General features: G+C 39.4%; 4 protein-coding genes and 1 pseudogene across 4 annotated transcripts in view; 3 read left to right on the top strand and 2 right to left on the bottom strand.

Moving 5' to 3' along the window:
• LOC126563202 (28S ribosomal protein S17, mitochondrial) overlaps positions 1 to 25,628 on the top strand; it is a 130,404-nt gene that overhangs the window by 35,148 nt on the left and 69,628 nt on the right. The window lies entirely within an intron of this gene.
• On the bottom strand, positions 555 to 1,992 carry LOC126562248 (nedd8-activating enzyme E1 catalytic subunit). The gene is made up of 2 exons (XM_050218702.1): positions 1,818 to 1,992; positions 555 to 1,747 (listed from the first exon to the last, which is right to left on the bottom strand). Exons 1-2 carry the CDS (start codon positions 1,972 to 1,974, stop codon positions 555 to 557), a joined length of 1,350 nt encoding a protein of 449 aa, XP_050074659.1. The 5' UTR covers positions 1,975 to 1,992.
• Positions 3,079 to 4,509, bottom strand: LOC126562457 (vitellogenin-1-like). The gene is made up of 5 exons (XM_050218968.1): positions 4,260 to 4,509; positions 3,785 to 4,183; positions 3,486 to 3,720; positions 3,382 to 3,419; positions 3,079 to 3,316 (listed from the first exon to the last, which is right to left on the bottom strand). The coding sequence occupies exons 1-5, from the start codon at positions 4,504 to 4,506 to the stop codon at positions 3,093 to 3,095; spliced, it is 1,143 nt and encodes a 380-aa protein (XP_050074925.1). The 5' UTR covers positions 4,507 to 4,509; the 3' UTR covers positions 3,079 to 3,092.
• Positions 8,509 to 9,967, top strand: LOC126560816 (uncharacterized). Its single transcript, XM_050216767.1, has 5 exons — positions 8,509 to 8,737; positions 8,816 to 8,889; positions 9,073 to 9,307; positions 9,376 to 9,461; positions 9,530 to 9,967. The coding sequence occupies exons 1-5, from the start codon at positions 8,509 to 8,511 to the stop codon at positions 9,965 to 9,967; spliced, it is 1,062 nt and encodes a 353-aa protein (XP_050072724.1).
• On the top strand, positions 10,469 to 25,008 carry LOC126560817 (uncharacterized; annotated as a pseudogene).

The following is a 25,628-nucleotide window of genomic DNA, read 5'->3' on the forward strand; positions in this document are numbered from 1 at the left end:
TAAGGAAACAAAAACGTGTCCTTATGCCACAATCAACCTTGAATCCACAGCTAAGTAGAACTGAGTGTCGTTTTTTGTAATAGAAAAATGATTTGTTTTTGTTTGCGTTACTAAGGCAACGGTTCGTTGCTACAACTAACAGCCATTCACATGATCACGCACACACATATGTACATATGTATGTAATGCCTTTATATGAATCATTTGGAATTTTGAATGCAGCGGGAAAGTGTCGCACATTGAGCAATTTATACTGTAATTTTGTTAAACCCGTTGAAAGAAAAAAAGCTGAATTAACTTTCATTGTCATTTTACACGGTTCCTGAACGGTTTGTGACGCCGAAATGTTTCTTTCGGTCAAGGATCTCACTGCCCATTCCATTATAGCCCCCTCGCCACCTATTTCTTATAATTTCTCAAGACATTCAACTTTAAAGTAGCCTGCAAATGCATTATAGGAAACAACTTTTATTGACACATTACATTATCGCATGCTACCGCTAAGCTTGTCTGTAAATTGATCTTTTAAAACGGGAGGACACTTTAAACCTCCTTTAAGACATTTCTATCTCATTCGGTTGAAATTTCAATTTAATAAGGATTGTATTCGGCGTGGTAATGTCGGCAACCATTACTTGCTGTCCATCCTTCAGTCCAAGCTCGTTAAGGGACAACGTCAAGTTGCCCTTTGTGGCCTCCGCAATGCTCTTTACTGTTCCCATGTAGAGAGTTTTGTTTTTGCCTTCCAGCACAGCGGTCAATCCCGGACTTTTCATTTGAAACTCTGGATTATCGCACAAATGCTGAATCAGGTCCTGCAATGTCATACCATTCGGATCAGCAATCTCCACCGACCGGGGTATTTGACTGCATGCCAAGCAGTCAGAACGTTTTTCCGCTTCGTACGTGTAGGTGTAGATACCGTCCACGTCGTTGAACACCATGTAATTGTTCAGCGGTTCACAGCAACTCGAAGCAATCTTGAACACTTCCGTTGCACACGCTGCCGCAATCACCGCGTTGGTGCTGGCAACGGCTGGTATGATGTTCTTCAGTACTCCCTGCACCAAACGGTACGACAGTCCAGTTATGTTGAAGCTACTTGCCCTTTCCTGTGCCTTCTCGTACACCCAAGTGACGTGTTGCGGATCGTCACCATCGAGCGCAATGTCCACACCGAAGGGCGTTTCCTTTGGCCATTGAATAATCTTCACGTACTCGATGCAGTGCTCGGGTAATCTTGGGGTGTTGGCAATCGTGCAAAGTGGATAATTGACCTGCGGGGGAAACAGTCCCAGCGTACAGTCTATGCATGCCGTCATTCCGGGTAGAATCACACGAGCGTTTCCTTTTAAACCTTCCGTACCGCCGTCGATCAAAGGAATGACGGACGTTTCATCGACCGAACCATCTTCTTCATACTCCAGCATCGATATTAGCATGCCATTTATCCACCGACGAGCTACGATTGAATCCAAGCCGCACACGATGATATGGAACTGCCGGTAGAAGGAAGTATCAAAGTCCTGGATTTTGCAAAAGTGTGGGGTAACCACACATCCCGGGATGCGTCCATTAATGAAGGCCGCCGCACATTGTGCTTTGGATTTGCCGATGTCCGTCCTTCGGAACAAAAACTGCCGGTTAAGATTCGAAAGCTCGATCGTATCCATATCGATTACGTGAACATCACGAAAGCCCATCAGGGCCAGATCTTTCAACAGCTCACATCCCAGTCCTCCGGCACCTGTAATAATCAGCCAACATGTGCCAGTTGAATTCGTAACACGCACACACGGCTCGAAGCCAATGCTTACCTAAGAGGAGAATTTTGCAAGTATTCAGCAAAAATTCTAGAGTTTCCGAAGATGCAGCAAAGTTAGGATGACAGAATGGACCGGACCGTTCCAGGATTTTCCGCAAGTGATTCCAACGTTTGTTCAAATGATCACTATTCGGCGAAGCGACTTCCATTTTCACGGGGTTGAGATGCCTCTGTGCAAACGAGAGTACTGTAGTGTACAAATCTGCAAAACAGGTCCAAATCTTTCAGCTGCTAGTCGTTGTTTTGATACAATTTCACTGACATTCGGTAGAACAGAGTGTTAAATCTTGTGTTGAAACTCGTACGAATGTTGAGGTGTCGGAAATTAGTTATTACAAGGTCCAATTAGCCAAAGAAATTCTTCAAAACCTCTAGGAAAGAAATTTATTTACTGTTGCCGGTCGAAAGAAAACAAACCGAAATGTCAATTTGTCAGGTTTGGATATACCAAGTGATTCAGTACTCAAAATTCGTTCCAAACAGTTCGTTTTTGCATTCAAATTAAATTTAAATTATCTCAATTCACCGTTGCTAAAATTATTTCTAGTACATAGGAGAGTTTTTTTTATTACAATGATTTAAAGTGTTAATAATAGGTGTATAGAATAGCCAAACGTCGAACGCTTCATAAGGTTTGTCTAGGTGTACCACGAAATGGACAATGTGGTCTGGAAATTAAAATTAATCACATCAGATTAGTCTGATCTGCACAAGAAAGGCATGGTCAAAATGATTTTATTTAATTTATTTCGATCAACGGGACATAAGGGCAGCCTGGTAGAGTGATAGCGGTGCCGGTTTACACACAGCAGGACCGTGGTTCAAATTCCATTGGAATCGTTCCCCCGTAGTGAGGACTAGCTATACAACTACATGGTATCAGCAAGTATAGTTAGCAACTCGATGTCCAGCGTGGCCTGTTTAATCCAATAAGAAAAAAATCTACAATACTGATTATAAATATTTTCCTCCAAGTAACACTCATGCAGACTCATAATTTGCTAATCTATTTTTGATTCGCTCGTACTGAACGATAAAAACTTATTTATACTTGTCCAAAACACACTTCCCATACTGCTTTGCCAGTTCAATTTATTTCAATTATCTATGCTTACGTTTCAGTTGTATTTGTTTACATACAAACACTTCTAACCAAATTCCTCTCTCAGAACATTTTACTTCAACTATTGTAACAATTTCACTCCATAACATGTGCTGCAGCCAACAATAAACAACAGAACAGCATCCATGACCAAGTTGATCGTGTTCAATCCGACGTAGAAGCTAGAGCGAATGGTGATTTGTCGTTTGTCTTCAGGAAAAAGTTTCCTTTCGCCGTTTTCGGACAGGCGAAGCCAAGCGGAATCGGATTACCTACGCACCCACCGGTAGTGAGGGAAAGAAGCGAATTACACTTAACAGCCAGTAGACTCTTTTCGGTTTGGGGATACACCGTCTCAGCGTAAAGCTCCCAGGCACGCTTATGAGAACCTGTCGGAAAAAAAGGAAACTTATCATAATTTATTAAAAAATACGTGCAGACATGTTTTACGTACACGCTGGATCGATGCATCCGGGTTGGACAGAGACCACGCTAAAGAAGAATAAAAAATTAGTAAATTCTATTTGCGGAAATTACTAAATGCTTTGTGAAACTCACCCATTAGGATAAAAGTCAGCATCCCCTATTGGATCACGCTTGCCCAGAACCTTGGCGTTCGTATGAATAATGTCCACAAAGTCAGCGTCGCCACGCTGGATGCCACTCAGTGATTCTCCCTCATTGAAGCAAGGATTTGCCGGATCCAATCCCGTAATACGCGGTATCGTTTTGTTCGTTTTGTACTGAAAGTATCGCCCTGCAGCACCAACGATGTGTGCACCCAAACTATGCCCTATACAACAAGATCTCGCTTTAGTTCTTCTAGAGGGAATGGTTTGATTTTCTGTACCGCTTACCTATCAGGTGAATCTTCTCTAGCGGCACGTACTGAATTAATCCCTTCAATCCATCCGCCAAACCTTCGCCAAGATCGTTCGTATTGAACGCGGACCAGGTGTACAGTGTGTCCACATACTCGGCTGTATCGATAACGACGAAGTTGTAGCCGCCCCGTTCCTTATACGCATTGTAGATCGTATCGATGGCCCGATTCGGTTCGTTCACGTTCGAGGTCCATCCGGTAACCAGTATGACCGTATCGTACGATTTGTTGAAAAGCTCATTCTTCCACAAATCATCCGACTCCAGCAGCGGTATCGTCACGTTGTTATCTTCCGTCATCAGAATATAGTTCATGTCGGTTATGTTCACGCCGTTCTCGGAGGCGGTAGCATTCGACAGCAGTGCAACGGAACCTAAACCAGCGTCAGAAGTGATACAATAATGTACCTTTTAGTTACTTAAAACCTTCTTATACCTTATCTGACTTACATATTTGATTGATCGTAGCAGCGATCGCTTCCGCCGGCAGGCCAATGATCGATTGCTTGCTAAACTCCAGCAACTGTTCCGGTGAAAATATCTGCGGTATATTTTCGGCCACTCCCTTGGCCGTTTTGGCTGCCACCTTCGCGACATCACCGGTCTTTTTGAAAAATCCTCCCAAGTCCAACGTATGCACCGGGAGTGTGCAAACACTTGCGATCAACACGATCAACACGAGCGACTGTTTGCCCATCGTGATGCTAAGGAGGGGTGTGCGGCAGGGGTGATTTTTCGAGCGTGGGAGAAGAACGGGAAAAAACAACAATATGATGTTCTACCAAGCATTGTTTCCACTTTCCCTCGGTTAGTTGTGATGAAGCTAAGTAGCTTTAGTGTAAATGTTGCGTGTATCGGTGCACATGACTCACACACAAAGTGCCTAATAATTTGCCTACTACTCTACAGATGCCATGAAATACGATCGTGTACGATCCAAGGAAGTATTCTCATTGGATAGAAAAGCTTTGTTTCTAAAATTAGTCATTTCCAGAATAGGTACAATCGATTGGATTCTACAGTAGCATATTCTGTTGGGAAAAAGCTAAACTTTCCCTTTCTCTATACCAAGAGTGTCACGTTTTCTTCATCCAAGAAAGATCACACTAGAGCACGTGTCCGTAAACACACTATTAAAACAATTACCTATCTGTAACTGTCGATCGACGAACGTCACGGCTGTGTTGCATCCAGGAAGGGATCATTTTACGCTAACGGCAATAATTAAAGATTTAGTCTCATTGTGGATGTAAAACGATTATTATTAATCGTTATTTTATCCTCATACACCTTCTCATTGCTGTTTTTTATTGCAATATGACAGTATGTTGGGATGACGTTAGTAAAACCGGAATGCTTAATAGATCGTGATCTGGATTCGAACATAAAGATGTCACAGTTGACATTAATTTATGCAGCAATATATTAACATTAACAACCTGAGACTGGAACATTCATAACGCACGAGCGTCATCCATTAACATTCAATTTAATGATAATATACTATCAGTTTCCTTTTGGCAGATTACTGCTATCAATATTAAGAAAGTCCTTTTTCAAAACATGAAATGGTTCATCATCGCAAGAACATTTCTCAATACGATCAAATAGATCTACACTTAAGTGTGTTTTAGCACAAATCCAAATTCCAAAACTCGTTCGCCAGTAACATTTTTCCCTCCCAAATCTCTGCTCCTACACTTAATATTACTTTTCCACCAAAAATTGTCGCTTGTGCACGTTATTATTCATACCACGTTTTGCCCGTCAGCCACGGCACGAGTAACTCGGTAAGTAACTTATCAAACACTTCACGCAAACAGCACGATCCCGTGCTCTGTTTCACTCGGCGAAACAAATCGAACTAATCTGTGATCTGAGAAAAATTATAATTTTATATCCGCGTAATGCGGTGTTGGGTCGCGTTCTCACACCGCCTGGCAAACACCCCTTTTCCGCCTGTCGGCCAGCCTGCTGCTGTTCACCTGAGATGGGCCACACTGTCGCCATTTAAACGGTTGTGCACTGTCCCGCAAGCTAATGCTGAATCATACTGATGCTGATGCAGCTCAAGCGCGGTTGATCGGTTGCGGCATGCGGTTCTGCCATCGTTGTTCTGACACGATCGAGAGATGTCGATACGGGCGCGTAACTACGACGCATCCGTAAATCACCGCAAAAAAAAAGTACGAGAGGAGCCTTTGAATGCATGTTACCGGTCAATGTCACCATGCCTTCGATGTACGGCAAGTTTCGTTATTACCTACGCCGTCGGTCCGGTTCAAGGATATCAGAACTCATTGATGCTGGGAGGTAAACCGCTCTGTACCGTAACCGAACAAGCAATTGAAGAAAGAAAGCTTAGTCACAGGACACGCACATTGACACGGTCATTGAACTGATAGTTTCGAGATTTTGTTGAGCCTGCGATCGATATGATAAGCTCAAATTAAAGAGAATTTCATTCATTATTTTTAATTCCAGTGTGTCACTAGCTCTACGGCACATTCGTTGAATCTTCTTCCGCTGCAAACACTGTAGATACACGGTTGCCACTTACAAATTTGTATGTTTACTTATGAATATTCAGCAGGCGTAAACCTTTTTCGTTAACGCTCATTACGTCGTGTCTAAGCTTTTCGAGAGCATTTGCAAAACTGTGTGAGACAGTAACTTGACCTTCACAAAACATTGTTGGCAGGTTGGTAACGTAATCCCCGGCTAGTTTGAATACATTAAAAAATGTATGCAGATTTTTTAGTTTGACATATTTTACTGATAAAGATTTCGCTTTGGCACAACATGAATTGATTAATGTAGACTTCCGTTTTCAATAATTGGTGTATGTATTTAGCATGTTTATGAAACACTTTGAAGGATCTTATTCGTTTCCAGATATTTCGCTTCAGTGTTACATTCGATCTCCAACAGGTTCGAGATTCCATTTGAACTAGTCCCAACTAGTTCGCTGTAGCGTCTCCTTCTGGACTTAACGTTCTACTAGCTCATGCCGGTCATCTCATGGCTTTATAGATTTATTACTACTGCACAATAAGATAGTCAGTTCTCATCATGACTGGATCGTCCCGGGCACTTCAGCTATCGTAAGAAAATCTACACCTCCAAATATCCGCCTATAATGTCCAGGAATCGTACCCTTAAAGGACTTTCCATATGAAAGGGTCACGAAAAGATGCGCTTCATTTGTCCTACAGGTTCTTTTTGAGATTAAATATTATTAAGAGTAGCCCTACAACTTATGCGTGACCCTTGTGAGGAACACAAAATAATAAATTAATTCTAATACTAATAATACTAATCTTCTTTTTCTTGGCTTAACGGCCCACTTGATCAAACCGGCCATTGAATGGCTTACTACACTTTGCTGATACCACGTAGTTGGATAGTTACAATCCTCAATACAAGGATTCCCGGATGTGATTTAAACCCGGTACTATCGTGTAAAGAACGGCCCTGTTGTCGCAAAGATACCAGTATCCCAACTTAACCCAGCATGCTGGAACACGTGTGCCATAGGGGCAAGTGAGCCACTTAGCATTTTTTTTTTCAGTCAAAATTCAATTAGACGACCAAGTTAGTATGCAAAGTTAGATTTAGTGTACCGAATTTCATGAGTAATAGTCAACTTTTCTCACTTTTTTCTTCCATTTTCTACTGATCAACAAAATTTTTAAAAACATTTTAACGAGCTCAAAAAAGCTTTTAAAAGAAAAAGGAATAAAAATAAAGAGGAGACTTAAAAGCTATGATTAATGAATGAATTACGCTGAAAAAACAATAATTTTTCCACAAAAAAATTGAAATTTATTTTTAATTTTAAAACTTCAACTCTCAATTCTGGATTGGAATTCGTACCCCGATCGATCTGACTAGGCATCGAATGCCAGTTGCCGATGCGGTTTTTGTTATTACTATATTAGAAGAAGGAATATCCTAACAGTTAAGTCAGTTGAGAGCTAACATCTGATTATTATGAAACTATTTTTAACACTCAAAAGAGGAGGAATTGGTGAACCACATTTACCCCTAACATATGTTAATAACCTGACCTGACTTTCGTTTTTTCATAAATTTCGATTGTTTTATTTAGATGGTCATCTTGTCCCGTAGGAGTGGCTTATTTGCCCCAATTCACTAAAAACCATCAACCTCATCACATTTTTCTTTGAAATACTACTTCACATCACAAATATCGAAACTAACAATATGTACTAAAATTTAAAAATTCAACATTAAATTTGCTTACCTTTTTAGTACATAACGTTGCTTCGCCCGCCCTACGTGAGCAGTGCCCAAATGTCAACTGGTTTTGTAATGTCTTCTTCTTTTTTCATCTTGAGAATCATTTGGAATATCAAAACAACCACACTGTTTACCTTTTTACGGAACAGCAAGTGAAATCTTCCTCTGGAGTATTGGTTTCAAGGGCCGTAGTTGAAGATTTTCGTATCCCAATCGCCATTTCGCATGTTGAAAATCAGTGTCACCAAAATATTGTCGCAAACAACTCTCATTCACCATTATTGATGATCATTTTGTGTGGCAAAGTTTTAGCTTCTGGAGGTAAGAGTTGGCAACTGTTCATGTTAGTCTCATAGTGTATACTCAACATTTATCTGTCTTTTGTTAATTCTACCATTTTTCGATAGGATAAAAGCACACAGTAGCACCTAGAACGATGGACGATGACTACGAAGAAGAAGTAGCAAATCCAGCAATAGAGTTTGTTAAGGTAGAGCCAGAATCTCTGGATCAACAACTGGAGCTGGACGATATGGAAATTGAGGATGTTAAAGATTTGCAACGAAATGTTAAGGTTTTGCCGAAAGTTCGACCTCATACTAATTCGAAAATTATGAAAAAGAAAATCATACGCTTGCAGTACTACGGAAAGCATAGCCACGATGGTATGTATTGAAGCATCATTGCAAGCTAGGAGATGATGAACTGTTATTGTTTAACTGATATTGTATTTCATATTTTAGTTTTAAAGCAGAAAAAGTTGAAACCAATTGTTGCTGCACCAAATTATTATTTAGTAAAACGACCAAAAAGATTAGTAAGTATCGTGTATGCAATGTGCACACAATGGAAGTTGTTGCACTACTTTCCGGTAGTAGAGATGACTAACGCGCCGACAGGCCTACTTTTCGAATTCAGTCCTTCAATTGTTCGCCGAAAACTTATCATGATTTTTTTTTCATATCATATCATAATTATACTTTTCTTTTTTTTATTTCAGACTATTCCAATGCCACAAGAGCTTTGCATTGCGCTTATAAGCAAAATCGAAAAGGAATCTTGTATTTGGGACACCACGCATGAGCATTTCAGAAACAAAAAGATAAAAGGAAAAGCATGGGATCGTATAGCGGCTCATTTTCAACTACCAGTAGAAATTTTGAAAGCCAAATGGGCATCCCTAATAGGATCGTTTCGTTCTTACAATTCACGGTATAAAAGAGGCCATTCTACCGGTATAAAGCTTCCGTAACGCATTCCTATGACTTAGATGAAACATATATCAATTTCACTCTTATTGCAGATAACAAACCAAGCTGGTTTGCTTACGATCTATTGAGCTTTTTGAATAACGAACTAGATTCAACAACAATCGATGATGGACAAGAAGTAACTATTAAGCTATTGATTTATACAATTTTGTCTCTTTATTCACATTCTTCAATTGTTTTGTTCAGCTTCCTTCTGCAAACGATGCCCCCGATAGCATCATCAGCAGACCCAACAACAACAGGCTTCCATCGCCACCGGAATTCATTACTGAATATTTGGAAGAGTCATTGTTGCCTTCGAATTCTGAACCTGTCACCAACAATAATACAGCAGAAAGCGACAAGCCGAAAGATGTTCCAGATAACTCATGCAGTGAAGAAATATTACGAATTGTCCGTTCCATGTCTAAAGTGTTAAACAAAATGGCCAACATCGGTATGTCTGTTGACTATGGGCGGTACGTTAATCAGCACATGAAGGAGTATGATGATGAAATAAGACGGAAAACGGCAAAAGGCATTATGGACCTGATCACAGCAGCGGATGAAGAAATGTCATTAAAGTATCCCGATAAATCGAATGTACCGGGAAAAGGGTGTTCGAATCTGCAAAGAAAACAATAATGCAGTTGTAATTTATTTTAGTTCTTGGTACGATTTACCAAACAAACTATAGTCATTTAATAAAAAAAATTATTGTAGAAATATAATTTACTTTGACAACATTGTTCGTACTGTTCGTTCAACGCACATATCTCTAGTTTTTTTCGTCCCTTGACCAAGGCGGCTTTTATCTATGTTGTTCGTTGCCTCTTTATGCAGAGCAAACCAGTTGAATGACAAAAAAATATTATTTTCTATGCATCAGAGAAAGCTGCAGATGATTGACAAATGTGTAATGTGTGTCAGATGATATTACAGCTTCGTTCAGATTGTTTTTGTTTTGTTGTTTGATGACGCATTGAATGAGATCACTGATGAGTTAAGGTAATGGTGCACATCTCAACAAGAGCGGCAATTGGTGCGGTATTTTCTTTGTTTTTCTTGCTCTTAAGCATAAATTAACACAAAGCGTATTGTAATAATGTCTAAGTAATATTTTTTCTTTGTTTCTTTCTCTAAGCAATGGACGCAAACCGGTACGAAGCCGTGGCTGGTCCATCTCAACGTAAGGCTATCAAAAGAAGCCAAAAAGGGCTGCGTTTTTCTTATAGCGATATGGATCAGGAGCGTATCGTGAATGCATATTTAAATGGTTTTGTGGAAAAAAACCATTAGCGAAATGCTGGACGTCAAACTGTCCACCGTGTACGGCATCCTGAAACAGTATCAGAAAACGGGCAAAGTTGCTGCCCTACCGCGTGGTGATAACCATAAGAAAATACTTTCGGACGAGACTGCTTTAAGCGTTCGTAAACGGTTGGAGAGATACAGTAACCAGACGCTGGCCAAACTTACCGACCGAGTGTGGGAACAGTATCACGTGCGCGTAAGTAATTCCACTGTAGCAATACGGCCAACCCGTTCCTTATGAATAAAAAAAATAATAATAATTCCACTGTTGCACGCGAGATTCAACGGTTGAAGGTCCCTTGATGCTTGCGGTTTGACTCTGCAACGACGAGAAGGAGGCCTGTTACTGAAGTGGACAAGGAAGAATCGCTGAACGAAAGCAACTCTGCGCTAGAATACGAAAGTCCAGTATCCATCAAGAAGGAATATTGCAGTTCTAGTGATATAGAGAATGATGTAGACGTTAGAGAAACAAAAGTAATGTGTGCCGGTGACAGTGAGGAAAATATGGAATCTTGTAATGCTAAATACAATTTTGCAGAGAAAAATTATCTAGACTAATCGGATGTAGAGGAGAACCATATATGTAAGTTTAGGCGTTATGTTTTCTCTACAGTTTTAAACGATTTAATTGAATGTTCTTACTTGAAGCTAACAATAATCGAACCAACTTCGATTGTACCCAGTCGATAAAGGACGTAAGAACGGCACATCAATCGGATGATTTAATAAAGGCATGCACCAACTTGCCATCATTTCAGGATCCAGTTGAGAGTCCCATTAGCCCAAGACTCCCAAAGTCGAAGATAAAGATTTCCAGCCTTTGCATAGTAACATTAAAGAAATAAGAAGGCTGCGAGTTCCTCTGCCTATCCAGAGCTTGCAACACGATAAAGTCAAAAAACCTCATACCGATGTAAGTAGTATACATACTTTAACTGTGAATGGTAACTCATCCATAGACAGTCCAGTTAATGAGTGTGTGGCAAATGCATCCAACACGTGCACACACTGCACATGTTTCCATAAACTGGTTGATGAGCAAAAAAAAAGATGTTTGCACAAATTTTAAACTTCCAGCAAAAGGTTGCGTATGACATTCAGGAGATAAAGCAAACGGTAGTGCAGACGCTGAAAGATGTTGAGGAAATAGTAAAACATAATAAAGAATGATGGCGGGGAATGATGACGATAGGAAAATACATTTTTTTTATCTTTAGATCATGATCGTTGGGATAGGCGTAGCAATGTTACAGCTACAGGACATTTGCAATGAGAATATTGATTTTCAAAAATTCTATACAAAATCGAACCTGCTCCGACAGGTGGTTATATTAAGCAGGCTCGTCGGAACAATCAAGAATGTTCGGAACCGTAGTCGACCACTTTGCGTATAAGTTTGCGCTCGGTACCAGCGTGTGCGGGTGATCTTTACCATCAGTATCAGTGTATTAAATTCAAATACGTTTTGAACGTCTATTTAAGTTTCAACCAGAGCGAAAGGCGAAGAAAACAAAAGAAAAATCATCGTATCATACCGACCCGTGAGTGTACTCTAGAGAACCCATTGTAGTAATGGGTTCAGTGTGATCGCTGTATTCAGAATAAATTTATTGGCAAAAATAGCTCTTCCATAATTCTATACGTAAAATAATGCTATGCAATGTAGGCGTCTGGACAGTGAGATGGTGGACAGTAACGCAAAAGTGATTGTGCGCTGGTCCAATCTGGTGGAAGAGGGAGCTGTCAGATGCAGTTAGGAAAAAGCGCAATTTCCAGAGTGAATCGCCGAGGAAATCGGATGTGAAACAGAGATAAACGTAAATCCACGGTGTTTTAAGTTTTTACACAATATCCGACCCGGTTATAGCAAAGTGTTCAAATTCATGTTTGTGGTAAAAAAAACCTCTAATTTAAAGAATTCGATATGTATTAAATTTCGAATTTTATATGCATTTTTAGGCCTTTTTATTCGGTGTAAACAAGCCTTATGGCTCTGTTGATCTGTCAGTCACAATTGAAGCAGCCCAAAACATACTTGGAAATGAATTGCACTCGCGGGCGTTAACTGTGAAAAAGCGTGAAAAAGCTGCATCTTTTCAAAGTATAACCTCTTTGGTACTTCAAAATACGTGGCCGCCATACTGTAACCGGTTCTTTTCCTAGAGGTCCTAGATCGCCAAGCGCCATGGAAAAATTGCCAACCAAACGCCGCACAGCCACAGTATCGGCAAGCGTTGCAGGGGTAAGTGTTGTATGGCATTCTAGTGAGGATTAGCGATGTGGCTTTGCCCACCAACCAACCTTTAGTCGATTTTCCCGCTAGTGGAATCACATTGGACTCGAACTCGTTTAACAACAAAGTCGCATTTGTTACATCGAAATGCAAATTATAAGGTGCAGCGAGCCAACATTACCCGAACACCCAATATATTAGAGAATTAGCAAAAATAGATATGGAATCACCAAAAATAGCTATGGAAGCGAGTGCAATTGATATGGAAAATGAAATATAATTTGTTTTTTTTTTTTTGCATATCAAATGCACTCGCTTCTATATCTATTTTTTGTGATTCTGTTTTTAATTTTGCTGATTCACTAATTTATTAGGTGTTTCCAAATCAATGGTCAAGGATTTAATATTCGCTTGTGTTATTTTCCAAAGTCGGCTTGCACAGCACCCTATCATTTGCATTACACCGTATTTTTTACCGAATCGTTCTAGTACAGCAGCATCCGCTTATGGGAAACTCCGCTGCTATAGATTCGAGCGAAGGCATCATATAAGTATATGGGTATATTTTTATCCTTAATTGTAGCTAGCAACAGCAGTAAAGCAGGATCCATTCGAAGACATTTCCCACGAGCATGCCTATACAGCAAGTGCCGGAATCTTCCAGGAAGCAAGCTCGTCAAATTATGCCGTTAAAACGCCTTTACCAGACGAAGTAGAGGTAGGCGAATCCGGCATTCAATGTGAGGACATTTTCACGATCGAAGAAGTTAATATCAAGGCTGAAAGCATGTCCACCGATGAGGATATCGAGGACGATTGCGAAGTTGTTGGCACAAGTAAGTTTGATGGAATTAGTTTTGAAGTCAATTGTAGCATTTTGCATTTAAGGGGGATCGGAAGGGGATGTCATTTTATCTGCTAGTACAAATCATGAATCATCTGGATGAATTAATAAGGAATGAATTATAAAACAGAGTTTGATGTATGGCGAATGACGCAAAAGCCTTACGCCGGTATTTGTGAATGCACCAAGAAAGAATGTTCTAAGACTTTTGCATATTGAATCACTTGGGAACAATTTAATTTTCCCCTCCTCTATGATGGACTCCGGGATCAAATGCGGATAAACTAAATCCAGGAAAACCCATAAATGACGCACCAATACGTTCCGAGATCGTTTTTTATAATTAGTCTGCACAGTGGTAATTTTTTGTTATTATTAATTTAATTCTGTTGTGAATTTTTTGATAACTTTTCCATGTTGACGGTATCTCAGATTAGAAAGGGTGTCAATATCATTCGGTTCATAAACATGGACATTCGGCAATAATTGTCAGATGGCAATGTATGGCATATATCGCCAGCTTGCCGGAACCAATAGTCATACATATTATATTTCTTAGCAAATTAATGTAGCTATAAGCCTCTATAATAAAAAAAACAGCATATTGTGGGCCATGTTCGTCCTTGTAATCGGTCGCAAAATTACGAAACTATGGTAACTAGGTACTATGTCCTGTGACCCCTTTCTACATAAACTCTTCAATAAACAGTAACTTTAGATGGAATGAAATAGTTTAAAAATTCAACATACTCCAAGGCAAGTGCTTGCATTACAATAACATCAAACATGCGGGCAATCTTCATACGAGAAGTATCTAAAATTAATGATTTTTAACACATTTTTCTACAAATCCTTCCGATATGAGCTGTCGTCATGTAGAAATTAATCTTGTTTGATCGTATCTCGAAGAAGCAATTCAAGGACAATAGTTAATGCCCCTGAATCATCTAACCTGCTCTATGCTCGTCTGCATTGAACTACCAAAAATTGTAATTGTATTAGAGAGTCTTACCGACAATCTCAGTACGGCACAGTAGCCTTCTAGGGTCTGCATCGATCCGTTTGATGGTTAGAAGCCTAAAGGTCTTTAATCTTTCATCCACCATTACCATGCGAATGATTCTAAACACCAGATATATGAAGCTAAGTGTTGTTGACCTTACGCTTCGCGTACGAGGGGTTATATTTAATCAATGTATGGTTGTGAAGCCCATATTACATTGTGGTATATAGTGGGAATTGGCACGGAAAAATGCATTGGTCCGGCTCAAAGCAGGTTCTGTCATGAAAGAGAATTCGCTTTTTAAAGGTTAAACATAAAAAAGTTGTTATTTAAACACGCTAGTTGAGTTTTGCAGATTCAATCATAGATCCAGCTTTGTAGAACAGCTTTGTTATTAAAAATTTGAAGAAGTGTTTCAAAGAATATTATGTTTTTTTTTTTTATTCCTGGCATGATATTACACTTTTTTTCATAAGAACGGCCTACCCGTAATGCTTGACTTATGAATACCACACAGTGGGTTAGTCAGTCCTCACTACGGGGGGACGGTCCGGGTGGGATTTGAACTGTCATGCCGTTTGAAGACTGGCGCCGTTGCCGCCAAGCTACTGAGCGGCCCCATTGTATTACACTTGCCATGCAGAATTTTCTGTCAACTGAAAAAAATGATACTAAATTCCGCAATATTTTCTTTCGTGTAATAAGGGCAAACGAATGGAAAACGTGCCTATGTAGTGAAAGGTTTTTTTCACCTTAATGTGTTGCATTATTTATTTATTTTTATATATATTTAATTACAAAGTTTCCGTATTGAAGCCTAACCTGACCTAGCATGTGGCTCAACAGAAATGACCAACAAACTTGAAAACCTTCAACACGTTCGAGTCATAAACCAAGAATTCAACACATAAAGACATAAATTAGCAAAGCAGAAAACAGACTTAAATTTACATATCTGAAATAGTTTCTTAGCTAGTTCATTGCTATATAAACGTCTGTACGATTGTTTAGAGAATTGTAAATAATGGTCATTCGTGTAATTCAATCGTGAATTCAAAAGGCAGATGAACGGAAATATGTCGTTAAAAAGTTTCTGGGGCAAAATTTAACTTAGATAGAGGACGCGGGCCGTTGGCTAATCAGCCGATAATAAATATATGGAAATAATAAACAATGAACCGTTGTCCCTCTTTGCTGCAGCGTTTCCAGTTAAAATAATAAACATCTCGAACGCTATGAGGGATAATCGATGCTATTAGACCAGGGCATTCGATAATACAGTCTTCACTATTTTCTTTTGCATAGCCTCAATGCTGTCGATTCTGTTTTGTTGTTGTGCTGACCAAACAATACTTGCAAATTCCACTAAGGGATACACACCTAGGGATCATAGGGCTTTAGCGACTAGTACATCATGGTGGCTTTGCAAGGATAGTTGGGCTTGAGTTTCTGTAGATAACAAGATCAAGAGATAACAAGAGGGATAACAAGATCAGATATTCTATCATTATATGGAAATGGATTATGAAAATACAAACGTAACAAATGTATCCAAATGAGTCACAGAGTATCATAGCCAAATTGAAGTGACGCATTTTTGTTAAAATCCATAAAAGCTGATTACAATTCAGTAACGGTTTGAAAATGTATTTTAGCCATGTCGGACCAAGCGATACCTCCAGCGAGCATTATGGGAGAAAAGCTGCCGACAATCACTAGACGGACGCTGACGAGTGCTGAAGATCGGAAACGGGTCGTTGCTGCGTATGAACAAGGGCTACCAGTCTCGAGCATTTGTGCCTCATTAAACGTGAACCGTTACACGGTTTATACAATTTTGCGCAAAGTCAAGTTAACCGGTGTAGTGGAAGCTGCCAAACGCGGTGGTAGCAAACCCAAAAAGCTTTCCGAAGATATCAGGAACACGATAAAAAATTTGCTAGACGAAGATTGCACAATCTCGTTGCGGAAAATTCGGCAACAAATTGTCACGATATACAACCTGAACGTCAGTTTGACTACTTTATCTAAAACGATCGATGGTTTTTATTATTTTTTTAAGCGGATTTACCGAGAACCAGAACTGAAGAATTCGAAAACAGAGGCTCAAGTTAGACAGCAATATGCGCAGAAACTTATTAGTATTTCTCGGGAGATTGGCGAAAGGAATATAGTTTACATAGATGAGGCAGGCATGAACGTTACAATGCGAGGAATAATAAGCAAAGTACAACAAATTCGGCACCGCAACATTTTTATGGTTTGTGCAATGACTAATCAGGGACTGCTGCACTATGCTGCTAAGACAACGGCTACAGAACACATCTCCTTAAAGGACTTTCTAGCGCGAATGCAAATGTGTATGAAGGAGCAAGGACTACACGAACCACTAATAATTATGGACAGTGCGGCATTTGAGAAAAGTAGAGAAGCCAAAGAAAGCATAACCCAACAGAATATTGGTAAACTTTTATACCTTCCCCCGTCCTCGCCATTCTTCAATCCAGTTGAGGATATGTTCAGTAATTGGAAGAAAATAGTAACAAGAGCCAATCCAAAGAACGAAACAGAACTTATGGCAGCTGTAGAAAATGGGGCTTCCCTGGTAACACAGCAAGATTGTGATGGGTATATCCGCAACATGTGGAACCACATCAATCGATGCTCGAGTGGAGAAGAAGTTTTGGATTGATTTGAATTCAAATAAAAATGTACAGATCATGGAGTAATTTGGCATAGAGATTGTTGATTAGGATAAATAGCATACAAGCCTTCAAATAAATATCTACTAAAATTGTACTGACTATACCTTATCATTTATTTGAAAAAGAAACGACAATTGTCTGATTTATACGAACAGCGTAAAATCTAAAACGGTGCTGTAGTACAGACAGTTGTGTTAAACGAACACCGATTGAAACACGCCGATCGTTGATTGTGTTCATCTCGATAGAAGTTGAAATACCAAATATCAAATATCGTACGAATGAATGAAACTAACTTTCCGATCCTTCTAATGTATTGTTGACAATTAGTGTTGTTACTGAGCACATTTTATTTCTTTCAATATTTTAAAGGTACCAAAAGGACAAAAACAAATTGCGACACAGAATTCGTAGACAGTTCCAGCGTGGGGAAAAAAACGCGACAATCTGTAAGTTATATGTACATTTTTATTTTTATTCAATTTTGTTAAAAATCATGTTCCTACTATATGACTACGTTACAAGTGGCATCAATTCTTGGGAATTGTCATTATTATCAAAATTTGTCAAGCTCTTACATTTGATAACAAAAGGCCAATAGATTTTGTTGTAGAAATGTAAGGATCTTTAAAGATTTATAGGTGAGAAAAAGCGAAAGCAAAAGACGTATTTTGCCTAATCTTCTATTGATTAAATATTCCCCTGTGCCCTATCAAATAAGACCGATCGAAACCATGTGTATAGAATGTTTATGTGTGATGTAAATGTGTTAAAGTTAAAGATTAGTGTGTTATGGTGTACATTATGGTGGCATTACATACCACTTTAAAAACAGAAAAATTGAAACTGTCGAGCCTGAAAAATCTTTTATTCTGGAAATCCGTGAAAACCTGTTGTACCGAGTGTTATTGCATGCAGAATACTCCAACAGATACAGTTAGTTATTTATCCGGGGGTGGCTTTTGTCCCAACAAATCCCATTCGGACTCGTTTATATCCTCGTTTAGCGACCTTACTAGATTTACTAGGCTTGCCGATACCACGTAGTTGGATATTAAGTGTGAACGTGGTGAAGACCGTCGTCATTGTCGCCAATACTATCGGGCCGCCCCTGATTTGATTATTGGGGCCCTACACCACCGCATCCCCTGAACGATTGATTATTAAGCCTAGAAATGAAAAGGTTGACTTATGCGGCGCTTTGTAGGCTAGGCTATTTCGTAGAAGTGCTCTGAAACACTCGTACCAATTAAATTCAATGGCTTAGGGGCATATATGATGTGTTTATTGTCAGTGCTGAGTTCTGAGTTTACCCAAAATAAATTATTCAAAGGAGTGTTTAGCTAAACATCCATCACCCGTGCCTAAATCATTGGTAGTTAGAAGGGCCAACATTCTAGTCTTCGACTTGATAATCCTAGAAAGCTACACAAATTAAGAGTCTGCGCTTTTTAACTGGCTACATTCTGAGTACGTGCAGAACGTATAGAAAAGAATCCTATACTCCCAAATAATTTAATTTGATTTTACGTTTATAATATAAAAAAACATTTGCTGAAAATAAGAAAATGAAGACCAACAGCTACTTATTTGTATAGATCGTAATATACATGCTATTCATACATGTTCTCTCTCTCTCTCTCTCTCTCTCTCTCTCTCTCTCTCCCTCTCAATTTTCTATTGTAGCCAATTAAAAAGTCGCGAAGACAAAAGATTTCGATTGAAAAGAAAAAAGCGATTGTTAAGCTATACTTGGACCAGCACCGTGTAACTTACATAGCAAATATGATGAAATTGAATGCGCAGACAGTTTCACGGATTGTTCATAAATATCTTAAAGATTGGGAAGTTTTGGATAATTCACATAAGAAAGGTGGTCCACACCTTAAAAAGTTAAGCGAAGAACAGCTGCTAACAATGAAAAGCTGGTTGCAGGAAGAATGTTCGTTAAGTCTAAGACAAATAGCAGACAAATGTCGAGAAGCATTTGGGGTGCAGCTTAGTTTATCTACGGTTAGAAACTACTTACCGGTATTCAGTTACAATATAAAACGAGCTCAATCACTGCCCGACCGTTGCAACGACCCGCACACAGTAGCGATACGAAAGCAGTACGCTCTTCGTTTTAAACAGTTGCAGTCCGAATTGAACGACACCAACTTCGTGTTCTTGAATGAAGTGGGTTTTCATGTTTCATTGAGAAGTAAAAGCCAGTCTGGCAAGCCGGAAACTCGAATGGTTGCAGCATTACGGCAGCTTTACATTTCCATCTGTTGCACCATGTCCCGAAACGGGTTGGTAGCTTACGCGTCAGCTTACGGAGTATTTGATCAGCGTTCTTTCGATGAGTTTTTGAAACTACTGAAAGCAGGTTTTGCTATAAGCAACATTGCACATCCGATAATATTTATAGACAGTGTAGCTTTACTAAAGTCAGATAGTGTAAACATATTTGCTGAAGAAAACAAAATTCGTCTCGAGAACCTTCCAGCAAACTCACCTTTTTTAAATCCTGTCGAAAATATGTTTTCCGAGTGGAAAAAAATTGTAGAAAGAGCTAACCCACAAAACGAAACAGAACTAATCAAAGCGATTAATGACGGGACCGATCTCATTACAAAGCATGATTGTGAACGGTATTATGTGAATATGTTGGGATATGTAAGCAAATGTTATGATGAAGAGGAAATAATGGATTAAGACTTCTTCTTCTTCTTCTTCTTCTTGGCTTAACGACCTCTAAGGCCACGCCGGCCATCTATTGGCTTGCTAGACTCTCCGATACCACGTAGTTGGATAGTCAGTCCTCACTACGGGAGGATGGTCCGGATGGGATTTGAACCCCGGGGTCCGGCCGTATGAAGACTGGCGCTGCTGTCGCCTACACCACCGGGCCGCCCCCGGATTAGGACTATTAACATATATTATTCAAAGTCATTTATACACTACGATGTTCCTTTAGATGTGATCATTATAACAACACTTTATAAAGCGTAATATCTTTATAAGTAAATACGAGTACGAAGAGAAAGTTTATAACGAACTAGTCAAGGCCCGGTAGACCTTTGTTCCCGGAAACTCCGAGAATGCATGCAAACTCCGAAATGCATGGAAAAGTCTTCTACGAAGTGGCCGTGAATTGGCCCGGTTGTATAGGTGTAATAGTTGCCAACATTGCTTGTCGGCTGCCATGGGGTTTCTAATTGTTTCTTTGTCCTGGAGATTGCAAAAATCGCACATAATTTGAGAATAATCGCAGAAATTCACATCACATTCTCTCCTGTATGTCCCTTGAAGCAATTATTGCTTCGCTCCGAAGTATGTGACCTTTATGCTGAACATTTTGCCAGTTTGTTTGCGGCTCCTGCAGTTACTTCTGAGTCTCCTGCACCTGATTCTTCTCCCGCGCAATTTAATACCTTTGACTGTCATTGCATCCCCCTGAGCATACCGATTGTTCACTCTTCTACTCCAGAGGCGAATCTTTCTATAAACGGATTGAGCGGTGGACGTCAGGTACTTTAAGTCTCTGGTCGTTTTCTTAGTCTGCTCATCGCTGAAATTTGCCTCAATCATTTGATCCCCCCTCCTAGCGTGGGAATACATTCATAATGTATTTAACACTTCTGGCTCAGCGTTGCCGTCGTATCCTGTCTCTGGCTGGGTCTAGGGGCCCTTCGAATCTTGTCGCACACATGCTCAAGCTCACTCTATTGCCTCCCTTCTCCTTAGTGCCATCCGGCCAGCATTCTCGTCAAACCCGTTAACTAATGTTAACAGTCACCATAAAAAATTCATTGCATAAAATTTTTATTTATTTGGTATTCAAAAATGTTATATGCAATCTAATGTATGGACACTTTTTCCTAATTTGAGTGAGTGAAGTGAAGTGAAGTCTTTTACAATGAAGAGTTGCAGAAGGTAAAAGAAAATATAGCATCAGCCAATGCCGTAGCCCACACTTTGGAAGGTTGGTCAAACAGTAATGGCGTTAGCTTTCGGGCTCTGACAGGACACTACCTAGATGAGCATCTGAAAGCGCAATCAAAACTGTTAGAATGTGTCGAATCCACGGAATCACAAACAATTGGTGCAACTATTGCGTGGATCAAAAAGGGTTGAAAGAAATTTGAAATAGACAAAAAAATTGATGCTCTTGTCACTGATGACACTGCAGCAGATGGAGCGATAATTGCCACGGAGTTGCACATAATATAAAGGCGATAGTGCAAGATGCAATGAAATATTACATACAGCCTTTGCTCGATGAGGTAAAGCGAGTGGTCATGTACTTCAAAAACAGTAGCGAAGCTGCATAAAAACTTGTCGAAGCAACAGAACAAATTTAATCACGAAACACTGAAACTGAAGCAAGATGTTCCATCCAGATGGAACTCAACGTAAAATATGATAGATCGGTTCTTCAAAAACAAATTTTCCCCTTATAGCATACGCAGATCGTTAAGAGATAAAGATAAATATAGAAAACAGTGACTGGATTATTCTAGAGCAGTCCTTGGGTGCGTTAAAATATTTTCCATCAGCAACTAAATTATTTTCGACAGAGCAGCATACTACACTTTCGCACGTTGGCTTGCTAACAGACGTTTTGTTGCACAAAAATGCCACACTCTGCACTGACAACGACCTCGTTCCGCAAGTAAAAGAGCTTAAAGTGGAAGGAACAATCGATAACACTACCGACAGTCTGCATTTTAGCTACGTAAATCCTGTGGATACCCGAGGTACCCGGTTCCTTGCGATAGATTTTTTTTCCAAAGCAGGTCAAACTTTGTCTGAAAAGCGAGCAAGAACCAGATAATAATACGACTTCGTAAATGAAATAAATCGAACCATGATTATAGCATAGCAGAAAGTACCTTAAAAAATAGAATATTCATTTATGGGTTGTTAAACGATTCAGGTCAGTTTAAATCGTTTCATGCAGCATGTGAAATTATTCAACAATTTAATTTCTCGTTTTAAAATATTAGTTTTTTTATCATCGCTTCATTGAGTTTACAATGAAAGACGCATAACTGAAGGAATATGTCATCATCTCTTTCCAACACTCAGAAAAAGCCGCTCCATCCAGTGTACTAGTTCAATGCTGTGTGGTTTATCCAATTGACTGTCGTTTCATAACTTTGGTTCCACCAAACCTTAAACGAAGAATGCATATCAATTAAATGTTAACAAATAGAGAAATAGAGGCAAAGAAAACAAAACTTACCATCATTGGTATGGTCAAACGATAAGACTGCCACAGCATCTTGTTCATATCTCATTTCCGTTTTGTGCTGTACAAAACACCACTTTATTTTAGGTATCGCACATAATTTTCTTTATCCATTTCTCTGCACAGGTTTGAAGTTAAGATCGTAATCAAAGTACAATCTGAAGCAAAATCGCACTTGAACAATAAATCTTTGATCAATAAAATCTACACAGTCTACTATGTTCCAGCAGGCTATGATTGTGGCATAATTTATGATTGTGGAACAATCTAAATTTCAACGACTCATTGAATCCATGAAGATGAAGAATCCAGTTCTTTGTCACATTTGTTGGAACATGATCATCGCAGTTATCTCGTTTCCCTCTCCTTTACGTACTGTCTAATAGCACAATTCAGGCCTTTATGGAGGACTTACGTCGTCCAACGTTTTGTAGAAAAAATTGCCGAACTTATTATATCTTCCTATGTGCATAATTTTTGTTTTTTTTTACCTCCGTATAGTAAAGCTAAATGTGTATGTAACTCTTTGCAGGTTGTAGCCGGCGCTAGAAAAACCCGTAAGACAACATCAAACGCAGACAGACATCGCGTCGTCAGTGAGTATCTGTGCGGAAACACTGTACCGGCGATTGCGCAGTTGTTAAACATCAAGAAAGGGACGGTAAATTCGATTATTAACAACTACCAAAGAACAGGATTCATCGACGCTAAGCCAAAGGGTGGTATGAGAGAAAAAATATTAAATCAAGAACAAACAGACAAGCTAAGACAATGGGTAGATGAGGACTGTAAACTTTCCATTAAAATTCTGGCCCAAATGTTAAAGGAAGAATATGCGCTACAGGTATCCCCCACTACTGTTGCACGAGAATTGTATGGTTTTTATTACTCCCTGAAACGTGTGCAGCAAAAGGTACCGGAGCCGAAAAATGTGGTAAATCCGGTCACACTAAGGAAAAACTTTGCAATAAAATTCTCATCCGTATTGGAAGCCCATTCTGATACAGATATTATTTTTGTTGGCGACGTAGGGTTTAATGTAACAATGCGCTGTAGATCCAAGACCCGGCCGGCTCAGAATGCATCCATATTCAGGTCTCGAGTTTGTTCACTTATTTGTGCAATGAACGGGGAGAGGATTTTTCATTTTGTAGTCAAACATCACGCAATTGATGGCATAACATTTGTAGAGTTTATAAAGATATTACAAGAACAATTCGTAAAGCACAACATTGAGCGACCGGTGCTGGTGCTAGACAGTGTAGCGTTCCGAAATTTACCACCAGTCAAGGAAGCGTTAGAGCAAGGTAATGCCACAGTGATGCACCTGCCGCCGTGCAGTCCATTTTTAAATCCGGTAGAGGAAATGTTTTCCAACTGGAAAGCTATGACAAAAAAGGCCAATCCTGGCAATGAAGCAGAACTTATAGCGACGATAGAGAAAGGGTCAGAACTAGTAACTGCGACAGATTGCTCTGGATACTTTCAAAAGGTTTTGTCGTATGTGCGACGATGTGTTAATAGTGAAGATTTTGATTTTTAACGGAAATCTCACTTAACGGCGTATAAGGTAACGGTAGGAGTTATGTTAAGATGTGGAGTAAATGTTGTTTTAATCCTCGACTAGGTATGTAGGTTGACAGGGAAACAGAATTTATGAGTTAACCATGGATTATATAAAAGTACAAAAAATGTTGTGTAATGTATCCTGTTTGAAAGAAAATTACATACATACCTAAACAGAAGATTTACTTTGTACTCTTTCATTCATAATTTTTTTTTACTGCTTATATCACCCTGTTAACTGTAAATTCATGTTCAATAATGATGATGGTAATGCTTTCACAAAAGTAAGGCGATGAAATATATAATTTATGTGAGCGACACACAACACATTATACAATTAGTTTTTTTTTGTTTTCTTTTATTCATCTATATGATACCTTTTTCTCATCTGATACCGAACGTTCATAGCTTTGCTTTTTGCGAATCATCACATCGGTGGCATGTAGCACGTAGGGTCGCGTAATTATATCGTAGTACCATTTTGTTATACAACCATGTTTTGATCTTTACACAGGGAAGCACTGCTGCGTCATGTTTCATGAGTGTTTGTAAAATTTTCTCGCTTTGAGATCGCTTTAGAGGTCCTGGCGCATACACAAACTTTGACAGTGCACTGTGCCGTTTGGCGCAATGTAGCGCATTTTTCATCAATAAGTGCTATCCTCTCTTTTGCTCATAACTCCATCATTCCTCGACAATATGAACCTAAGCGTTCCTACTGTATCTAATCTCTTATTCTTTGTGTCCCAGGTCTTCCTTGCATGGACAGCGGTCACTAAATTGACACCGTGTGTACATGCTTCAAGATTGCTTTTGATCGACTTTCCCATGTCCATGTGCTAATCCTATCACTAATTCGTATGCTTTCTCTTCTACTTGTGGTGTTCCTTAGGATAGTATTTTAAGCACTTTACTATTTGTGTTGGGCGAACGGTGGTAGAGGCGATAACGGCCTCGCTTTCTTCACACAGGAGGACCGGCGTTGAAATCCCATTAAAACCGTTCTTCTGTGAAAGATTAACATATGGGCGGCCAGAGGAAGCTAATCTTATAACGAAAGCAGTGAAATTCGATCATATGCATACAGTAAATGTCAATCGTAGAGTGCGCATCCGTAGTTTGGTTTCCGCCCTTAAGCTTCGAGCTAGAGAGACTACTAGTCGCTGAGGACCCTCTTCAGGAACGTTCCTCAAAACTTTTCTTGTTATTGTTGTCGTGAATGTAATTGTGTGTCTGACCGCTATGAGCCCAATTTGGCACGTGCCACATTTCTCAACTTGTACTCATTAGTGTCCTTGTCTTGGCCATTTTTTTCTCTTCTAAAATAAGACAGTTTCACGATGTGTTAACAGGACCTTAAAGTTCGAATTCATTAATAAATTAACAAATCAATCGCCAG

This window comes from Anopheles maculipalpis, chromosome 3RL (genome assembly GCF_943734695.1).
Source record: "Anopheles maculipalpis chromosome 3RL, idAnoMacuDA_375_x, whole genome shotgun sequence".
NCBI lineage: Eukaryota > Metazoa > Arthropoda > Insecta > Diptera > Culicidae > Anopheles > Anopheles maculipalpis.

Excerpts from the sequence above, each read along its gene's own strand:
- LOC126562248 (XM_050218702.1), bottom strand. The coding sequence starts at position 1,974 with ATGGAAGTCGCTTCGCCGAATAGTGATCATTTGAACAAACGTTGGAAT. Across the intron at positions 1,748-1,817 it reads TTGCAAAATTCTCCTCTTAG|GTGCCGGAGGACTGGGATGT; the intron begins GTAAGCATTGGC and ends TGATTATTACAG.
- LOC126562457 (XM_050218968.1), bottom strand. The coding sequence starts at position 4,506 with ATGGGCAAACAGTCGCTCGTGTTGATCGTGTTGATCGCAAGTGTTTGC. Across the intron at positions 4,184-4,259 it reads TGCTACGATCAATCAAATAT|GTTCCGTTGCACTGCTGTCG; the intron begins GTAAGTCAGATA and ends ACGCTGGTTTAG. Across the intron at positions 3,317-3,381 it reads CGGATGCATCGATCCAGCGT|GTTCTCATAAGCGTGCCTGG; the intron begins GTACGTAAAACA and ends TTTTTCCGACAG.
- LOC126560816 (XM_050216767.1), top strand. The coding sequence starts at position 8,509 with ATGGACGATGACTACGAAGAAGAAGTAGCAAATCCAGCAATAGAGTTT. Across the intron at positions 8,738-8,815 it reads CGGAAAGCATAGCCACGATG|TTTTAAAGCAGAAAAAGTTG; the intron begins GTATGTATTGAA and ends TTCATATTTTAG. Across the intron at positions 9,308-9,375 it reads TAAAAGAGGCCATTCTACCG|ATAACAAACCAAGCTGGTTT; the intron begins GTATAAAGCTTC and ends CTCTTATTGCAG.